The sequence below is a fragment of the Mustela erminea genome, chromosome X (assembly GCF_009829155.1).
Source record: "Mustela erminea isolate mMusErm1 chromosome X, mMusErm1.Pri, whole genome shotgun sequence".
NCBI classification, from domain to species: domain Eukaryota; kingdom Metazoa; phylum Chordata; class Mammalia; order Carnivora; family Mustelidae; genus Mustela; species Mustela erminea.
In genome coordinates, this window is record NC_045635.1 from 90,091,472 (window position 1) to 90,104,325 (window position 12,854).

General features: G+C 45.6%; 1 protein-coding gene across 5 annotated transcripts in view; it reads left to right on the plus strand.

The window, feature by feature from the left end:
• The window catches only part of ATG4A (autophagy related 4A cysteine peptidase), a 54,352-nt gene that overhangs the window by 32,923 nt on the left and 8,575 nt on the right, over window positions 1–12,854 (plus strand). For 3 of the 5 annotated variants that reach the window (XM_032330490.1, XM_032330489.1, XM_032330493.1), the window contains exons 2-9: window positions 2,283–2,393; window positions 3,787–3,858; window positions 5,978–6,076; window positions 8,476–8,577; window positions 8,757–8,829; window positions 11,123–11,202; window positions 11,870–12,057; window positions 12,179–12,257. In XM_032330490.1, the coding sequence (XP_032186381.1) occupies window positions 2,283–2,393; window positions 3,787–3,858; window positions 5,978–6,076; window positions 8,476–8,577; window positions 8,757–8,829; window positions 11,123–11,202; window positions 11,870–12,057; window positions 12,179–12,257 (804 nt within the window). The remainder of the gene's footprint in view (window positions 1–2,282; window positions 2,394–3,786; window positions 3,859–5,977; window positions 6,077–8,475; window positions 8,578–8,756; window positions 8,830–11,122; window positions 11,203–11,869; window positions 12,058–12,178; window positions 12,258–12,854) is intronic. The other 2 variants (XM_032330491.1, XM_032330492.1) reach the window with 1 other exon arrangement.

A 12,854-nucleotide genomic window follows, 5' to 3' on the forward strand; every position in this document is an offset into this window, starting at 1 on the left:
TGTGACTTACACCACCTCAGTCCACCACCTCCTGGGGATGGCCTGACCTGGTGGTCATTTTTAGCCTGGTATTTCCTGGGCCTGGGCCAGGGGCCGAGGCCAGTGGCAGAAAGGGTAAGATGGCACAGGTTCCCTGGCAGATTCTGCAGTGATGAGCGTTCGCTACGGAACAAAATGGCTGCCTCATTTCTAACCCCTTCAGGTTTGAAATACTGCCGGAGACTCTAACCTTAATGATTAAAACATCCTGAGGAGAAAAGCTACTTAAATCCCTAAAAGATTGGGCTTCTGTAATAAGTTTCAAGAAAGGTGATATCCCTGGATAGCTGTTTTTCTAAAATATTAACTTCCAGATTGTAACTTCAGTTTGCACAAATTATACAAAATAAAACTTTAGCCTCCAACCAAGTATTTTGAGCAGGTGAACCTGTTTTCATGATCATATGGGACTCGTTTATATTTAGGAACATTTATTTCTATGAAAACAGCATGCTTCTGCCTCAGAAAACAAAGCCAAAAGTAAACAATTCATCCTTTCAAGTGGGTTAAACATATCTCGTAATGTCATTTTTGCAGGAAAACTGTTCCCATGGGGCTCGCAGGGACTGCTTTGGGAGAGTCCCTGCAGCTGCTTGGAGCTAGGGCCCCTACTCTCTCTGAGCTCCCTTCCCCACAGGGGTCAGGGAGCCTCCAAGAGCTCAGAGGAGAAGGCATGTATTAGCTGTCTTAGCTTTGAACTTGCAGTGCGTTGAAATATGAGCTATAAAATGTACTATCAATTTGGTTTCTCTGGTTATAGGTTAAAATAGGTTTTTGTGAGCTATCTTGGAAACTTATTTACCACCTACAATATTATTTTATCTCAGAAAATTGCTTAAAGAGAACTTTTGAGATAGGACCACTTCATAAGTCATTCTAAACTCTTTGAGCAGACTCCTTCCCCACAAGAGATACAAAAGTGAATTTTACCTCATCCCACATTATGTGGTCCCAAGTTCTGAGAGTCTGGCCCATGAGTTGCAAAGATTAATTATGTCTTTTTCAGTTACTTTATCATGAGAGATCACCACAGGCATTTGTGAATCTCAAGAACAAGTTATTTTTATCTTCAACTTAAAGATCCTTCTCTGCAGAAGTCATATGTGAATAAAATGGCAAATAAAAGTACTGTGAAAAGAAGGGCCATCTGTACCCCAATGTTCATAGCAGCAATGGCCACAGTCGCCAAACTGTGGAAAGAACCAAGATGCCCTTCAACAAAAGAATGGATAAGGAAGATGTGGTCCATATACACTATGGAGTATTATGCCTCCATCAGAAAGGATGAATACCCAACTTTTGTAGCAACATGGACAGGACTGGAGGAGATTATGCTGAGTGAAATAAGTCAAGCAGAGTCAATTATCATATGGTTTCACTTATTTGTGGAGAATAACAAATAACATGGAGGACAAGGGGAGATGGAGAGGAGAAGGGAGTTGAGGGAAATTGGAAGGGGAGATGAACCATGAGAGACTATGGACTCTGAAAAACAACCTGAGGGTTTTGAAGGGGCGGGGGGTGGGAGGTTGGGGAAGCCAGGTGGTGGGTATTATGGAAGGCACGTATTGCATGGAACACTGGGTGTGGTGCATAAACAATGAATTCTGTTACAATGAAAAGAAATTAAATTTTAAAAAGAATTAAAAAAAATAAAGTCTATTAAAAATGAAAAAAAAAAAGAATGAGAAAAAAAAAGTACTTTGAAAACATCTGGGCTTCCAGCTGGAATCTTACATTTTCACAGCTGTGTAATCTTCCATGTTTGTCATAGCTCTTTCCAAAGCCACAAGCCACTCGAAACCTCACAGTGTCCCCTGTGACATGAGCAAGAGTTGGGTATGCAAGCATTAGGTGAGATAAAGGATGCAAGATAAAGCATTAGGTATCACCGTATTACCTCGACACACTCCTGCTAGGAGAAGCTAGCTAAGTGGCTATTTACAAGAAAGACCCCATGACAAAAAGGTTCTGAAATGACCATCACTAAAAATTCAGAGATGGTACCAAACGGGACCACGAGAAACGGAAGGTGGGTATAGGTTCTCATAGCATTGAGAAATCCCTCTACTAGAGGATTTTGAGGCTTCCTGAGTGTCTTTGTTCCTCAAAGAAAAGGATTTGCTTCCACACGATTCAGGCCAATGACCTTCCACCTTCAGGATGGAGGGAATAATCAGTAAGCCACAGAAGCGAACCCTCTCCATCACATTTTGCTGTAAGTTTCTCTCCTCTTCTTTCAGTTTTATCCAGGTATGAAAACCAGATTACTATTTTTGCTGACTACTTAGAAGAATTTCCAGATACAGATGAGCTGGTATGGATCTTGGGGAAACCGCATCTCCTCAAAACGGGTAAGGTTTGGTAGCATTTGTCTGTGAGAACCCAAATGAGGTGGGTGCCTGAGGTTAAGGTCCCATTCATTTTTCCTTATCGGGTTGGTGGAATGTTACTTTGGTTACTGTTAATGTCACTCTTAGGTGGATGTATAGACCTTGCAGCCAGAGGAATTCAAGCCTCAAACCCTTTGCCTGCATAGATTGCTTCCAAGGCCCCAAGAGTCCTGGGTGGTGGGAGCGGGGGGAGAGTTCATATGGTCACGAGTGTTGGTATGATTTGAAAAAAGCCAGAAGTATTTTTATTCTTTTCTTAAAGGAGAACCACTGACTTCTGTAAGCCTTGGGTTTCATAAACCATGCCCCCACCCCTAGTATCACAGACTTAGTCTGCAATGCCTGGACTGCATACTTCCCATTCCCCTTGTGTCCTTTTCTGTCTAGATTCAAAATGCTGCCACCTAGGGGACTCCTAATCAGCCTATGGCTGTTAGAAACTCACATGCTAAGGGGTCTTCTTCTAGCTGTCGGTCTTCGCTGACGGTCAGCACTGTCTCAGTGTAGTCTGACCTTGTATGGAACTTTTAGCCACCGCAGCTAGGTGGGAAGGAGGCTGGGATATTTCTTCCCTACCCTTGTATACTTACAGATTGGGGAATTCCTTTTCCCTAACACTGCTAACAACCCAGCACCCAGTTGAAGCCTGAGCTTGGAGAGAGTCAACTCTGCTTTTTCTGTTTATCTGAGGAGAGACCCTCTTGGAAGGCCTTAGCATTGAGGAGGAGATAGGAAGGAGCTGATCACAATGCAAGAAATGCTTTGAAGAAACACACAAAAGCACTTGTGTTGTTCTGTATCCATTTAGATTACAATGCCAGTTGTAGTAGGTAGAATGGACACAATTTAATTACTTAATTTGCTTAGCGGGTATCTCTTCTTTTTAGGTAAACACATGTACATGCACACACACATGCGCATGCCCCCCTCTCATCCCTCCCCGCCCCTGCCACCATTTTAGATAATGGACAGCAGGTACCAGTGAGAGATCCAACCAACTGTCAGCATTCAGGCAGGGGCTGATTGCCTTGCTTGCGGGTTATCCTTGCTTTTCCTATTCCTCGTCTTTTGGCGGTGCTCCCAGTGTTAGTATCTGCCAGGGCCATGTCGCTCTATTAGAAGGAGACAAGGAACCACCCCGGGGGCCAGTAGCTCTGGTCAAAACCTAGGTGAGGAGGAATGCTGAAATTACTTGGATAAATAAGACTGGGTTGCCTCTGAACTTCTCTAGCCGCCTTGCAATAGTACTGACCAGTCGGTTATTTGAAAATGAGTTGGCTGCTGGCCCAGAAAAAAAGCAGATATCTTTAGATGGGATATGGTGATTTAATTGTAATTTCACATTTAATTACAGAAAAATCTAAGCTGTTGTCTGATATAAGTGCTCGCCTATGGTTTACATACAGAAGGAAATTTTCACCAATTGGTAGGTATATCGTTTGTTGTGCTGTGCTTTCTTCCTTGTAGATCGCTTGCCTGAGGTTATCAGTGACTTCACAGAAATCTCAGAATTAACAGCTCACTGTGGTGAAGACAGGCTTTAGGGGAATAACTAAGTCTTAAACTTTATTCGGAATTATTCGGAAGTTTCATTGCCAAAGTGCCTCATTGTGTATGGTTCCTTGGTGTTAAGGTATAACACCATTATACTTTTGAGTCCAGCTCCAAGAGTTCAGGCACCAGATTACATTCCTTATTTTATTTCCAGGAACAAGGAGAAAGTCAAACCTCTAATTTGGGTAATATTTACTAAATTATAATCCACTTCTCTGTAGACCTATGCCATCATTAAAGACAATTATACCTTGAAAGAAAGACAAGAAATCCTTTGTTTTCTTCCCCGTATGAAATGAAAGCACCTTGCCCCTGCCAGATGAATTATTATAGATTTCCTTGGAACTAATGATAGGCTGTGAGAGTACTACCTGCTGTCTAGGAAAACAGGACGGGTCAATAAGCTAAGAGAATAAGCTCCCCTTAGAGAAAATCTGTTTGTGAGTAGGGTGGCCTATTCCTGGTATCATGGCCCTGTAGGCAAAGAGTATCAAATCCAAATCGTAGAAGCGTTTTCCTAAGAGAAAAATCTATCTGACTGATTTTGATGCAGGCCGGGCCTAGGAACTGGAGTGAAATCCTCTTTTCCAGTAAGTGCCCCAAACCCAAGTCCACATGGATGGTGTTTGCACTCCACAAGAAGCGTTCAAGCAGGAAAACAAACCAAAGAACAATCTTTAGTACCCAGTGGTTTTGAACTGTTAACTTTCTCTAGGTGAAGAGATCTTCACAAGGCTTGAGAACATTTGCAGTTCAACTCTGACAACGTTTTGCCAATTGGCGATCTCCTCTTTATGTGGGCCTCACTGCATCCTTCCTGTACTAACGTGGCCTATAATCCCACCATTAGCAATAGCCAAAGGGCTTCCCCTTCCAGTTGACAGGTTGGCTCAATCATCCCCATCTTGCTATAGCAACTTTCCTTTAGTCCCCACAACCATAGGAAAAGGGTGGCCCCCTATGGCCCACTTGTCTTATGAGGCTGATGACCCTTCTTAAAGTCAGTCTGGTGAGGTGGTGCCCATAGCATCGTTTTCCACGTCCACGTTGGAGGGGGATGGAAAACAATGAAAGCAGGATGTCTCCTCTGCCTTCCAAGTTATCTGATTTCACTGGTACCTTGAAAAAGGATATTGAGCTCAGGCTGGCCACCTATGTGGGATTTTCGTTACGTCAAGCATCCTTAAATTGAACCTATTGTCTTACTTCATTTATTAACTGGTTTTAGGCCTTTTAAAGATGTGACCCATTTCTCATTTATTAGTAGCATATTTAATGATGGCCATGTCCTGAGTGGATTGTAGAACACTTTCACAGATATTTTCTCCTTTAGTGTTCACAGTATCCCCCAGTGGTAGGCGGGGTATGTGTTGTTGTTCCCAGTCTATGTCCAAGACTTGGATCAGGCACCTAGAGACAGACAGTCCTTCTGATGCCCAATCTAAGACTCTTTCCTCTATTTTATGTTGTCCTTCTTGCTGCTCAGATCTTCCTAATGTGTGTTTCTCTCAGTCTCTCACAGAGAGACTCTCACAGAACCTTCCAGATCTCTTTGACCAAGCTGATGATTCCCTTTTGGTAGCACTGATTCCTTAACTAAGGTTAAGACTGGATTCCCTGAGAAGGGAGCCTAGCAAAGCCAAGTTTGGTCAGGCAGATAATGATGTGGCTTGGGTTAGTGGTGGTAGTCATACCCGGCCATCATCTACCACAACTGTGGGCACACCGCATGGGACGTCTCAGGGGAGAAGGCATAAGGGGCAGGTTTTGTCCATTTGTTGGTTTTGTCTTTGGCCATAGAAACTGTTTCGGTTAACTCCACGTCCCCTTTGCAACTCCTGCCCTCTACCAAACCCTTCTGGCTGGCTGGCTGTCTCTCTCGCCACAGAGTCTGTGTGTCTGTCTGTCTTATATGATTCCCACACATGCTGATGTTTCAGGAGAAGGCATCTGAGGGACCTCACAGTCATTCCCATCTGTTTTGCCAACAGGGGGGACGGGGCCTTCATCAGACGCTGGCTGGGGATGTATGCTACGCTGTGGACAAATGATGCTGGCTCAGGCCCTGATCTGCAGACACTTGGGAAGGGGTGAGTTAAATGGGTCCCCCCTTGGAGGCCTCCACGGTACCACTGCCTGCTGGTGGCTTAGCAGTGGGGCCGAAGTTCAGGAACAGTCAGCAACAGAGCTGAGGGTCCTCCAGTGCTCTCTGCAAGCCTCAGTGGCGGGGCTGACAGGTCACTAAAGCCTCCCACAAGAAGGAAACAGCCGGCATTTCCTCGTGACTCACCAAGCCCGAGAGTGATTTTCCTGGGACAGAATTGAACAGGGAGGCAGGTGTGTCATTCAGAGTTTCCATCTTCACTATTGTTCCAGCGAGTCCTTAAACAGGTCAGATAACAAAGGGAGCAGGAAGAAGGGTGTGGCGGGTGGGCTGTTTCTTGACCTCCTTTAAAATGTCCACCCAGTGAGGGACGGAAGACCCAAAGGAAGTGCCTGATGAGGGAGCTGGAGCTATTTTCATTTGGGTTTGCCGAGAATGTCCATTTGGTGATGAAGGGATCCTTAAATTAGCTTTCTCAGGAGGCCGATTCATTAAGAACCTTCCAGTGATCTTCGCTGAAGCCCTCGAGTCTTGCATTCTTAAGCCAAATGCATGCTTCCCTGTGAGCATCTGGAGGATGACCTTGACTGGGTGCCTGTGAAGGCACTTGGGTGAAAGCTGGTATTGACCTGGGGATGAGGGAGTAAAAGGACTCCTTGGACAAGATCTTACCTGCTGAGCTCATTGGCTGTGGCTCCCTGAGATTCCTTCCTCCCCCAGTGCACCTTCACCAAAGCAGGCAGTGGGCAGGGGACGTGGGGGGAGGGGGTGCCTAGGGAGGTTTTAGGGCTTTGAGGCCTTCTCTTCAGGGTTTAGAATAACCTGAACCTGCTTCCCCTGGGGAGTATCATAATTCCAGTTTTACAGATGAAGAAACTGAGGCTCAAGAAGTAAGGTGACTTGGCCAGGGTCAAACAGAAAAAGCATGGATTGTGGAATAGAAGAAGGCAGGTCTCCTGACTCCTTGGCCAGTGATGTCTCTACCGTACGCATCCAGCTTGGAGCAGATCCACTCTCTTTAACTTCCCATGTATAAAACACAGCAAGATGATGCTCCTGGAATGAATTTTGTTGGAGGCAGATGAGGAAGTCATAAAACCCCACAGTCAGCAGTCTCAGTTGTTTTAACAGAAAAGCAAACAGCAGAGAGAATTTGGAAATTGATCTTGCTGCTGAAATAAATTCAAAGATGTAATTTTGTACAGAAGTGTTTTAGAGTGCCTCCTATTCACTTCATAATTAAGGCGCAGTGCACACTTATCCCTGTCATCGGTCAATATTTAGTGGTTCTTAGCAGCCAGCTAATCAGGATTTCCCCAGACTTGGACAATTCGGTAGCAAATGAAAAAAAGAGAGAGAGAGAGAGAGAGAGAAGTTGAATGGAGTTCACCCTCTGAAGACGGTGCTACCTACAAAGTTTAAAACTTTTATTTCAGAACTATTAGAAGCAAAGAGATCAGAGACTGGAGATAATGGCCTTCCACTTCAAGAATACTTAGTCGTAAAGTTATTAAACTATGTCTAAAACCTCAGGAGAGAAGTTAGTGTCTCGGAAGCCAACTAAACCCCAGAGAGCTGTCCCATGAGACGGAGTTCCTAGAGCAGAGGGAATGGGAGAAGCACATCCTGTCTATGGTAGTGATTATGGAGAATTTTTGTTGTTGTCTAGAGTCCTGGGATAAATAGGCTCTGGGGCATGTGGGGGGCCATGCCTCAGGCAGAGAGGGAATTCCTGTAGATGTAATTATTTGGGTTTTGGTCACAAAGAAGCTTTGAGCACTTGATAGGAAAGGTGTTTGTTTTGCCAAAAGTCCATGTGGACTTTTTCAAGGTTGTGTAAAAATGGCTGCATACCAATTTTTTTGAGCTTCCTTAGTCACGAATTGTATCTGTTCTCCTGCGCACTGTTGTGTGTCTGAATAGCACTTCCCCTACGAAACTCTTTTGGCAATGCTGCCAAAATATACCAGTGAAGGCCGTTGTTGTCTATGTGGAGATGAGACAGTATGGCGTCAGGGTGATAAAAGGATACACTTTCGCGTTTTGTGACGACCTCCTACTACTCATGGAGTAGCTGATCAGAAAAGCCTTTTCTGACCTTGTTTTCGTGTAATATTTATCTAGCATCAGCCCTTGTGCTAAGTCAATTCCTTGATCAACTCTTTGTTTTGCTTTTACTTTACACCCCCTGAGACCTTGAAAGTAGTATCTCCAGATGTCTTTGTCATCAAAATTGAAGTTACTTAGGAATGTTCTAACTCCACGGCCCCTGCCTTCTAGCTGCAACTCCTTCGTTTTCCTTCTAACCTCATAGTTATGGCAAGAGTGCAGAGAGGTAATAAGCAGTTATAAAAATGACTTTAACTCATTTTTTTTCCTTCAAAGACTGGAACTGGGAGAAACAAAAAGAACAACCCAAAGAATACCAACGGATCCTCCAGTGCTTCTTAGATAGAAAGGACTGTTGCTACTCTATCCATCAAATGGGTGAGGTCACATCGCTGGTTTTAAGACAATGTCTGTACCCATTGCTTTCATCCCCTGCCTTATATGTGGTTCTGCGAAGTTGTCCATCTGCTTAATTATTTATGCAAGGAATTAGGAACTTGTGGTGTGCTGGAAGAACTTTTGCTGATGTCTTTTCTTTCTCCCTCAATTAAAAACAGCGCAAATGGGTGTAGGAGAAGGGAAGTCAATTGGCGAATGGTTTGGACCAAATACAGTTGCACAGGTGTTAAAGTAAGTGAGTCTGGTGTCCGCCTTACTGTACTGTCTCCTATGCCTCCCTCTCCTGCCTACTCCACGTTCCTATCAATCTAGCTCTTCTTGCCATGCCACTGAGCCACCAAGCATCTGGGCCATTTTGCTCAGGCAGTTCTTTGAGACTGGCATGTGCAGAATCTGCTCACCTTCCAGGGGACTGTCAGACTGAAGGTCACTCTGAAGCCCAAGGGCTAAGACTAAGTAGTGGCGGAAGCCTGAGCCAACCTAGGCAAGACCAGGACTCCTACCCTATAGAGTATAAAAGACCTCATTCATTCATTCATTCATTCAGTATTTACTGAGTGGCTCCACCGTGCTAAGTGCTGGGTATACGGAAATAAACTAGACCCGGTCCTTGCCTCAGGGAGCTCGCCACCTATGGGAGGAGACCAACCCCGAGGGAGGCTTGGGATCAGTCATTTATCTCTTAGCCGACTCCACATACCCCAGCAGGGTCTTTTTGCCATGGCTCTGTTAAATTGCAGAATTCACCTCCCACGGCTGGAGAATCTAAGACGGACATTTTAGCAGTGAACGGGGTGAGTGGCTTTAGCCCCCGCACCTGCAGGCCTCCTTGCCTGTTGTCCCTCTCCTTCCTGACGCCTGCCTTCAAATGCCAAGTCAGTGAGGGCAGAGATTGTATTTGTCTCGCTCACTACTGTAAGGCTAGCACATAAAACTGCCTTGCACACACAGTGCTCAAATGCATACTTGAAAGATGAATGAAGATGGCATCCAGAATCTGGGGCGGGATCTAGGCCCTCAGAAGGTTGAAACCATCTGGACTCCTTGGGTGTAGCTTGCTTCTTCAACTACTGGGTTCTCTGGAGGATGATGGGGGGACCTGCTCCATGAAAAGTGCCGAGGGGGCACTGTTTCAGTTATAAGCCAGTCTTCATGGAATCAGAATGCTCTGGAAATGTGCTCATGAGGGAAGTAGGCTGGATTTCCCAGGGACCCAAGTGAAATCTGTTTCTTGGCTTTACTTCTTGCTAACGGTACAGCCCATCTAGAGCAATTTCTTCCCTTAATTCACAGTTCTTTCAGGGGGCATGGTTGACTCTGCTGAGCGAAGATCTGACAGTATTTTGGGAACCAGTGTAGGAAGCCAGGGTAGAACGCGTAGAAGATGAATCAGAAGGGCCATGCCGGGCCTCAGGCCCAGCCTGAAATACTTGGGTTTTTATGTGACGTCCCTCAGAATTTGCTTCTTTCGTCTAAATTTTGAAGTTCTCAACGACGGACAAATGGAAGCATATTTTTTTTTAAAAAAAATTTAAGTGGGTCCTGATTCATTGTGATTGTTACCATTAACAACAGAGTATTAGTATATCAGGGAAAGGTCATACCTCAAATGGAATGGAATTAAAGTGGAATGGTAATTAACCTCTTCCTAGGAGCTACCTTGGTCAGGAAGAGAATGTTTTTTTTCTCTTTTGTCCAGTAAGACTGCGCTTTACCCAAGAATCCCGCAAGTACCTGGGTTAAACAGGCCTTCTTTCAGACAGGCGAGAGAGAAATGTAAGGGAGATGAGGTTATGCTGCTTTACTCAGACCCCAGATGATCCCTTTATGAAAGGGGTTTTATTTCTAACCCCTTCCAAAGTCACACAATTCCGCATGCTCTCTGTCTTCAGCTGTTGACCAACAAGGCGCCGCACCAAGGCCACCTAAAGCTAAAGTTTCTCGAATAGCGTTTGCACTGCGTGTGTGGAGGGATGTAAGAGATCTCTCTCTTTTTCTACATTTTCCTGGGCCTTATTCTCTGTATTATCTATGCTCCCAATCCCTTGTGTATATGTATATATGTATATATGTGTGTATGTGTGTATATATGTACACACACACACACACACACACTTTTTTTTTTTCCATGACAGTTTCCCTTTTTTGGGGAAAATACCCTAGTAAGTCAGATTGTCTTTTATTTGAGAAGAGAAAACAAAACCTCTTGGCAGAAATGTTGGTACCTTTTCTCTTTCACCCAGCAGAAGTGACATCATCTTGTGAGGTAGATTTTTCCATTATATAAAGCAGGCTTTTTTTTTTTTTTCAGGATTTGAAAACAGTGATTCTGTGGCATTCTCAAGGGTCCTGGACATGGAATGTTCCAGGGCTCTCAGTCCAGGGGGCCAAAGCTTGACTCAAACCCTAACTTCTCTGTGGTTCAGTGTTCAGTGACTTTAGGGACACAGGACATAGATTGTGCTGCTCCCTGCTGATGTTGCGATCTTCCCCAATTTTGACTTCATTGTGTGTTGCTTTTCAGAAAACTTGCTTTATTTGACGAATGGAATTCCTTGGCTGTTTATGTTTCCATGGATAACACAGTAGTCATTGAAGATATCAGTGAGTCCCTAGCTTCTTTTCCTTCCTGGGAGTTGGGTGGTTGAGGTCCTTCCTCAACATTCAGAAAGTGTGTGCGTGTGTGTGTGAGAGAGAGAGAAACAGACAGACAGACATACACTGCCTCCAGCCTGCTTCACCAAAGTAGGGAAACTTAGAGGAGCATAGGACTCTGGTTAATCATTCCCTGTGCCTTTTCTTCTCTTCCCTTTCAGCTTTCTGAAAGGAAGAAAACAATGAGAGGGTCCTCTCTCCTTGGAAGGGCCCAGACCCTTTCCCTGCAGGATACTCAAAGTGAGGATAATCAATTAAACCACTGAGAGGTCTTCTGCCAAGGCCGCCATTTGCCCAGCCCTATGCTCTCCACCATGGGGTTAGAGAAACCGAAAGATACGGCCCCTGTCTCAGAGGCCCTTGCGGACTAGTTGAGAAATAAGATTTTCTCAGTGAGCCTCTAATATCTGGCAGGAGGTGAGTGCTCAGGTGCCAGAAGGAAGTAAGGGCTGAAGGAGCAGCCTGGGCTTCCCATGGGAGGTGAGGCAAGCTGGCCTCTAGTGGCAGAGGAGGTGGGGCTCCAGGCCAGGAGATGAGGAGGCCCTTAGCTTCACCCTGGGCATATCTCCGGTGACTGGATACCCTTTGACCCAGTTCTCTTGTCTTATCTTTCCAGAAAAAATGTGTTGTGTCCTTCCCTTGAGTGCCGATACAGTGAGGGAGAGTCCCCCTGACACTCTGAACGCGTCGAACCAGAGTAAGGGCACCCCTGCGGGCCACCCAGCCTGGAAACCCCTGCTGCTCATTGTGCCCCTTCGCCTGGGCATAAACCAAATCAACCCTGTCTACGTTGATGCGTTCAAAGTAAGTCAGTCCTTTTCCCGGGCCCATTGCCGCCTGCCCATCACACCGCCATGTGAGCACGGAGATCCGTGAGCAGCAGTCCACAAGTGAGTTGAGAATCTTGCATTCTCTTTCCCTCTAGGAGTGTTTTAAGATGCCACAGTCTTTAGGGGCATTAGGAGGAAAACCAAATAACGCCTATTATTTCATAGGATTCTTAGGTAAGAAAAGAGGATTCACAAGTAAGTCGTCACGGGCTGGGTTGGGGGTGGGCAGAAAGTTTGCACGGGAGCCCAGGCAATTCTGGTTAGGGGACCCTCATCTCACCCAGAGCTTCCATGGCCTCTGGTCAGCTCATCCTGTCTCTGGCCTGATCTGTGGAGAATAACACTTCTCGGTGCCCCCTTCAGTCCCTCCATTGCCTTGCCTCTCAGAAAGATAGTTCCACAGCTGCTTGCCCATGGGATCACCTCAAGGGCATGACATTTTAGCATCTCCCTCTCCTTTCTGTGGGGGCTCAGGGAGGCAGGGTTTCACTCGCCTGGCATTATGGATCTGCCTCTTCTTGGGGCTTGGGCATCTGGTCTAGGACCTATCCTCTGACTTCCCAGGCCCACGCAGCTGGGCCTGCTGCCTCACTATTTGGAGCCATGAACAGGAAGAATTGAGAGGAGACAAAGACAGAGCTATCCTTTTTCTGCTAATGGGGGCTAAGCCTTAAAACCACTAATGTTCCTAACACGGATCCTAACAAGCAACCCAGCATTCCCTTGCCTCAGCTGATGCCTCTGGAACTCCAGCCAGCCTATACACTAGCT